Source organism: Periplaneta americana, chromosome 2, assembly GCF_040183065.1.
Source record: "Periplaneta americana isolate PAMFEO1 chromosome 2, P.americana_PAMFEO1_priV1, whole genome shotgun sequence".
Taxonomy (NCBI): Eukaryota; Metazoa; Arthropoda; class Insecta; order Blattodea; family Blattidae; genus Periplaneta; species Periplaneta americana.
The window spans coordinates 32,726,091-32,734,225 of record NC_091118.1 but is presented as its reverse complement, the minus strand read 5'-3'; the positions used below and the strand labels follow the sequence as shown (position 1 = coordinate 32,734,225).

Below are 8,135 nucleotides of genomic sequence, written 5' to 3'. Positions count from 1 at the left end.
AAGCCATTAAATATTTAAAAAGGCATAATATATTTTAGCAATAAATTTAAATTATATCAACATAACTCACATATTTACTTCGTAGTTGACACATGTTGACTTACAAAATACTTTTTTGTCGTGATTAACTGTCTTTTCACAAACCTTACATAACAAAACTGTTCCATCGGTTGAAAACACGTGGGCACCAAATTCACTAACGTAAGTATGAAGTTTACTTATCAATGGTTTACTGAATTTAGGCATTCTAGCTAACCGATCTTATACCTTCTGTCATCCGACAATAACTGACTGTTCCTCACTCAAATTTCTTTCTCCTACAATAATAAACACGTGTAGCACAAAATTGTAACAGTAAGATTTGAAAATATGAAAACAAACAATTGGAAATGCTACGTGACAACTTCTATGAGAATGAGCTTAATATTTAAAATTATAAAGCTGATTGTTGATATCGTGAAGACATGACAATATTATATTTGTAACTGTGGATTGTCGATCATTATTCTTAATACACCAATAGTATTAAAGCATGATTATTAGCAGATTAAGCACCGAAATAAATTACTTCTATTTACTATTGTTAGTAAAGTTAGTTATTGTTAAAACGATTTAAATTTCATACACATTACATTACAATTAATTAGAAAATTTCAAATAAACAAGAAATATTGCTTCGGAATATGTATGATAAGAACTTTCTTGTGTTAAATTTTAACGTACCTTGTTAACATATTTCGACCTATTTTGGGTCATCTTCAGAACTGGTCGTTGTTGGTCTTGGCGCCTCTTGTTTCCTGTGTGGGTGCGTTCGTAGTGTAGAGTCAAAGAGTGTATGTGTTTTGAAATTGAGTTGTGTGTTGAGAATATCGTTGGGGTGTGTTTTCGTGTGTCTGTATATTTCATATTGTTCTAGTGTGTTGAGTTTCTGGCTTTTTGGTTGGATGTGCAGTATTTCCATGTCTGTGTTGTCTCTGTAGGTGTGGTTGGCATTTGTGATGTGTTCTGCATATGTGGAGATGTTTTGTAATTTTGTTATGGCTGTGATGTGTTCTTTGTAACGTGTTTGAAATGATCTGCCTGTCTGTCCTATGTAGAAGTTATTGCAAGGGTGTTAGATACATATTCCGAAGTGATACAGTGTTAAAAGTTGTGTAATCAAGATGTATAAGAAATATTGCTTTCAAATGACAAAAAAAAAAGCATTTATTAGTAAGAAATACCTTAAAAAGGCAAAATATGCTAAATAAAAATTGGCCCTATCACTTCGATTTACCCCAAATCACATTTATATCTATGCAAATAATGATTTACTTCCACCCAGTAAAAAAGGCATTCTGCCAAACATCCGGGCTCTACTAATAACATAAAACATAAAACGTTACATGAAAGTATCCCGAAAGAGCAAAGCACGTGTTTGGGGACAGTTCTGTAAGCTTGTTTTGCAGAAAGACTTAAGTGGTTGCCGACGATCCCGGAAGAGCGACCCGTACTGTTCCTTCGTACATAGTCAATAGTACATAGACATTATTTTGTCTTTCCTTCGTATTATCAGGGGCGGCCCGTCCTTATGTGCTACAGTGCTACAGCACAATAATAATTTTTGTTCAAATAAAGTGTTTGCAATACCATAGTATTTGATATGCCATTTGACAATTTCCCGTGGTTATGTTCATGACGGGTTATAAAGTGTTTAGTCTTCGCTCTTCGCTCTTTGGTGCCTCAGGGGGTTCGTTGTGCTACTCAAAACTTACATGAGAATGTAGACAGTTAATGCGCATGTGCGAAGCTGAAATAACTGCTCTGATTGGCTATTTTTACGCGGGGAAGTGCTGTAGTCAGCTTCAGCACAACACAGCTTGGAGATTGCAAAAGTAAAGCGTAAGGAAAGAATGCTTGTTTGTGGAGGAACTCGGAACTATGTACAATGTATTTGGTAATTCAAATGTTCGACTGCTGCTGCCATCTACCAGTTTTTTGAGGTTCCTCCTGAATCAATCAGCAAGCGACGGAAAATTGAATCCCAAGGAGGTATGTAACCGCATAATTCAGGAAACTACTCATCGTTTCCAATCTTTAAGCTACCTAGACGCAACAAAATTGTTAAACAGCGAATTTTTTGACAATTTTTTGCATAATTTTCCTGAACGCGAACTTGAAGTTGCTGTCAACAGCTATACTGTACTGAACAAAAGAATGTTAAAGACACAACTTGGAGTTCTATACGGAAGATCCGACTTCCGAAATATAGATGGCTGTTCAATTGTTACAAAACATACTCTCCAACAATTCACGGGATCCATTCTGTGAAGTAACGAAGTTGTTAAATATTTTTGTTACAACACCAATGACCACTGCTGAGCCAGAAAGATGTTTTTCTTGCTTAAAACGCATAAAAACGTTTTTAAGGAACACTATGTCCCAGGATCGCCTCACTGCTCTTGCAATACTGTCAATAGAAAAGAGTATGATGTCCAAGATGGAGGGATTTACCGTTTAACACCAGAGTAATTGACAAATTCTGCAGTAGGAAGGAACTCCATATTTCGTCACTAGACGAGTCTCAAATTAAGATAAATGCATATAAGTGTATACAGTAGGCCGGTATAGAGATTGTAGCACACTCATTATTTTGACCACCAGCCGCTACTGCGTATTATTTGTCAGACTTGTTATGCGTAACTTCCAAACAGCTGTATCTCCGCACCCATTAAAAATTGGATACATGTTTATATGAAACTTTTTCCTCAGAATAGCCCATACCACCGCCTCCTAATATATTTACTACTCCTCCTTTTTTTTTTTTTTTTTTTTTTTAAATTTTGGGAATATGCATCCATTGACAGTTGAACTTTCTAGTTGCTAGCCACTAGGATTGCTATGATCATCCTATAACAGACGACAAAATGTATTATACTTTCGTTATCATGTTCTTTTTGAAAAAATTAACACCTTCCTTCCATTATTGAAATATTAAATACATAAGGTTTGTTTATTATCTTCATGAAGTACATATATGTTTTATAAACTCGCCTTGCTGGATCTTTCGGAATAAGGATAACTCTGACCTCTTTTTCTTACAAATGTCTCCTCCTTGTCCCATATTAATTAATTATTCCAATTATTGTATTTCAGCCATTAACATTTATTACAACTGATAAAGAACATTTCACATTTTCTTCATAACAATGCGAAATACAGCACAGTCTATTGTTCCTATTACTCCTAGTCACTAGCCGCTTGGAGTGCTGTATCACAAGAAATGCAAAAAACCACTTTGTGACTGTATGTATTAGACTGTGGTGTTTAAGACTTTCAAGCAATTTGTTCGATTTATATTGACTGTGAATACCACTGAGAGTGAAATAATTTTAATGCAATTCATGTGTTCTATTATTAATGATTATTTTTCCTTTATATTTTTATTGAATATATACCATATAACCGCACAAATGTTTACCATGGAATTCATGTGTTTCATCTTCATTGGTTTGTTAGAAAGCTATTAATATGGGTCTATGATAAGAGGAATAATACAATTCATGCAAGAAAGTAGTCTATTCTTCTATCAATGCAAGAGTGATTGAATGTTAAGCAAGTGTCAGATGTTGAAACTTTCGTAACATTTTATCCATTTGTCCCTCGAGCATAAAGATTTCACAGTAAACAAAAAATCGCTCTTCAAATATGGCCGGATTCTTAATACACAATTATTTTCCACTTCATAAATACAGACTTGCAGCTTTATAAAACACAGTTTTAACCATAATGCAAGCCAAAGGCATTAATAACCTTCAATTTTTAGACATTCATGCAGAAACTTTTGTATATTCTTTATGTGTTGAGCTGTTTTATAGAGAAATATTCTACAAGATGCCATTGTAAAACAATTCTCTAGTTCTGTAAAATAAAATAACACGAATTCCTTCTTCACACTAAAATATATAAAAATGTTCTGTGACTCTGAGAGAAAACTTTCGACATTCTGTTTTCTAAGCATGTACTTCAAATTTAAGGAAATAGCACTTTCTTTGCACGGATTTCTTCAGTTTCTTTATGCTTAACACAATTAACACATCTTTTCCTAACAGGAGGGATTCGAAAACAGGAAAAACAATATTTTAGTGGAACTGTTAACGTGTTGTTGCATCTGCAGAGTAAATTTCAAACACCTAGAATATGAATATAGACAGCCAGACATTTTTATTTGAAACAAAAAATTAAACGTCCTTAGGTTTCTTGACCATTGCATCATTCGCACTGGGTACTCCCATCTGCAGGCCAGAAGAGGGGTCAACGCCACACACTAGAATGAAGTTCCTAGGATAGAATCCACTTTTTTTTCTCTGACCAGTAATTTCTATATAAACACTACAATTATACATTTTAATAGATTCACACATATTTAAATACGTACGTCGCAAATAAGTATCAAACCAGTTATAGTCACCATTTCGTATATGCAAAAATTTGTTTAAAAGTATCTGAATTAATAAAAGAAAAAACATCGATCCTAGAACCCCTTGCATACTAGTCTAATGTTAACCATTTGGTTTGCCTACTGATGGAATATGAAATCAAATTGGTGCACAGTTAAGAAACTTACAATAAAATTTTTAAAAGTTTTTCTTTTTCCAGTGGGCAGAAGGGAGAGGAATTGGCTGATCAAATGTGTGGATAATTCAATTGTGTGGAATCTACTTTTCACATCTACAATTTAGTATGAATTTTCATTTGAGACCTTCCTTGTTAGATTCAAACCAAAGTACTGCAATAATATAACATGCTGATATTGTAGTCACTTCTGTTCCCTCACTCTGTCAAAAGTAAAATTTGAAAATGCCAGTACAATTTTGTGAATGCAATATATGAATTTTTAAGATTTCTCTCTTTCTTTTTTAGCGACCGCTGACAAAAGTTTCCCCAATCCTGTCCTAAAGGAAAGTAGTAGGCCACTTGTAAATAGCAACTAATAAGGGAACAATACCTAAGCTGTATTATTTTCCTCATAAATATTAAGATGGAACAGATGGAGGAAATACAACTTCTACAATGGAAGAGAATATCAACTAACAAACTCTTAATACAGTCCCCAAATCGCATGGTTAGAACGCGATGGTTGTGGACTCGTTTCCAAGTTCAGATGAGAGGTAATGGCTTCCTGCACAATATGTGGCAGTTCGTTTTGTACAAAACTTAGTTCGACACTATGATCTTCACTGATGTACTTGGTACACAAATTATCCCTAACAAAACAAAACGAATACTACTTAAAAAAATAAAGAAAGAAAATACACAGACAGAACTTAGTTTCCTATCAAGTATGTAAAACACATTTTCATGTGTCAACATTGCAGGAACAGTTCTGATAGCCCTTAAAGTAAACTATATCAACCTTTAAATATATATATATAAAAAAAAACACAAACACACACACGCAAACCCTGTCCTCCCAGCACTCTATATATATATATATTTTTTCAGTCTTTGAAAGCTGTAATGTTTTAATTTTTCAAATCAAGTAACACACATACAACCAAGCACACAAAAATCTTTCACACGCAACATAAAACAAAACACCGGCCATCAATTTTTTTTTCTCTTTTAATTTGAGCGATGGATTCATGTTTCCATGCAGTCCTTAGTGTTTAAACACCAATTCACATGTCTTTTGCAAATCAAGATTCATGTTAAACATTTCAGAATTAAATTAAAAAAAGAAAAAGAAAACAAACAAATCACATTACACTAAAATAACTGTTGTCAGACAAAAACCTATATTCTTTATATTTTAATATTAACAAGAAAGCAAATAATATAACCATGTCTATTAATTTCACTTCGAACCAATAATGCCATGCCAATCATCTCACTTTCTTATCATAGCAAAAATGTAACAAGCTTCATATAGCAAAACAACCCCACATTCCCACCAACACAGGCTCTTGTATACATAAACTTTCAATTTTCTTTTGCTTCTTTCTTCAACTTCATCCATTTAACTTTAGCAATTTATGTGAGGCACAGCATTTAGACTAAGGAGGAAAAACATGTTTCTTGCAGGTTGCTTGGCTAAATATTCTGGAAGTCTCTTCCAGCAGAAACATTGAATTTAGGAGAGATAACTTGGCACTGCAGCTGCTTCAAAGCGCTTCTGAATTTGATCATATGTGAACTTGACAAAGGCGTCATACTGTTCAGAGAGCTTGGTGTTCAAGACACGATCATACTCCTCTCGGATTTGACTCTCACGTTCTTTCAGCATGCGCTCACAAATTAAACCAACCTGCCGAAAGGTGAACAAAGGCTTCTCCTTGGTGCTTGAAGAGTATGTGGTAGCAAAGCTTGAGGTAGTTGGAGATCCTGGGGAGTCCATGGCACCATCAGAGGAAGATTCTTGACTGCTGTGATCATGCCCTGGATAAAAGTTCAACTGCTTGCGGCGATGCAATCGGTGTATTTCTTCTCGAATACTAGCTGCCATTTTCTCAGGTGTCAACTTCGGGCAAACTTCTCCAAATGGCGAAGGATTAAGCTCATGTTGTTTTGTTGGTGGTGTGTTTGGAGACATACACATTGGAACACATCTTCGACGTTTGGAAGGTCTCCCATGATTATGAACTGGGTCGAAATCCAGCGTTCTTTTCAAGGTAGCGCAAGCCATCTTTCTCCTTCCTCTGAAGGGTTGCGACCGACAAAAACAGAAGTCTTCGTTACACTTACGACTTTTAGAGTCTGCAAAATATATTAATTATAAGTGTATTGAAATAATGCTTCCTTGATGACGTATCAATTCACAATCTCAGCTCGATGTTTCTGGATTAAATTCCAGGTCCAAAGCATTACACAAACAATCAATATGGCTACCCAACAGTCATTTACTGAATCATAATCCTGTGTGTAGACCGCTCAACAGACAAACGAGTGCGTAGGTGTATGGATCCGTCTGGGAAGTTGGCTTGGAGGAAAACAAAGACAGACACTGGGTTTCCTTATTTACCTTTAAAATCTGCTACACATGCTACAAACAATACAATGAATGTTATGAGATGACGCAAAACTACTTTCTCAGTATTATGTTTTGCACTTTTCGGAACAGTTCAATTGTGTATCATGTCGACAGTGATATTCCTGTTTACAGTTTGATTTCTGGAATTATTATTTACAAGATTGTGCGGAAATGAAATCACTTAGCTTTCACCCAAAATAAAATAAAACTTTGTGATTATTTGCTTCGTTCATAAAAGGCATTTCTGTAATTCCGTAAGTAAGATAGGCCTATCTTACTTCAGTTGCATTATATTGTGTCATCTTAACTGATTTCGGTTTTTGACCTGGAAATATCTTATGCGAGAGCCATTGGATAAATATTGTTAAGGGGACACTTCTGTGAGTTTTAAAATTTTTACAATTTTCATCCAAAAATTATTATTTTTAAACTACATAAACATGCCTACAATACTATCATCTGTACAAAATTTGGTGCCATTAGGGCTAATAGTTTGGAAAAGATACTTTTTAATCTATTTTATATTGACGTCACTAAAAAGGCTCCTTGCGTCACAATTTTCACAATTTTTTATTCATATTAGCTCAAAAGCTTGAAAATAGTTATGGGAACATAAATTAATTAGCTTTTTGAGCTCGGTGTAAATAGAGAGTCACAATAAATTTTAAATCGATTTTCTTAATTTTTCACCATTATTTCACCATAGTGTCCCCTTAAGATACGTAGTACCAAAATGAATTAATAAATGAAAGATAAATTGGGGGGGGGACATTTAAGGGACACTAGGCCTGAATTTTAAAAGTTTTGCAATTTTAATCCGAATTCTCTCATTTTTAAACTGTTTCTTACATGTGTTAAGAACAAGGTGTGTGAAAAATTTTAGTTTAGCCGGACTGCTGTTTCAATTATGTAAATTAGTGTTCAGATAGGTTTGGAAGTAAATCCCAAAAAGACAAAGTATATGATTATGTTTCGTGACGAGAACAAAGTACGAAATGGAAATATAAAAATTGGAAATTTATCTTTTAAAGAGGTGGAAAAATGCAAATATCGTGGAGCAACAGTAACAAATATAAATGACACTCGGGAGGAAATTAAACGCAGAATAAATATGGGAAATGCCTGT

The 8,135-nt window shown here is 34.4% G+C and overlaps 1 protein-coding gene across 1 annotated transcript; it reads right to left on the bottom strand.

The window, feature by feature from the left end:
- Positions 1–5,586: 5,586 nt before the first annotated feature.
- Positions 5,587–6,869, bottom strand: LOC138691931 (akirin-2-like). Its single transcript, XM_069814586.1, has one exon. It carries the CDS (start codon positions 6,662–6,664, stop codon positions 6,113–6,115), a length of 552 nt encoding a protein of 183 aa, XP_069670687.1. The 5' UTR covers positions 6,665–6,869; the 3' UTR covers positions 5,587–6,112.
- Positions 6,870–8,135: the final 1,266 nt, after the last annotated feature.

Excerpts from the sequence above, each read along its gene's own strand:
- LOC138691931 (XM_069814586.1), bottom strand. The coding sequence starts at position 6,664 with ATGGCTTGCGCTACCTTGAAAAGAACGCTGGATTTCGACCCAGTTCAT.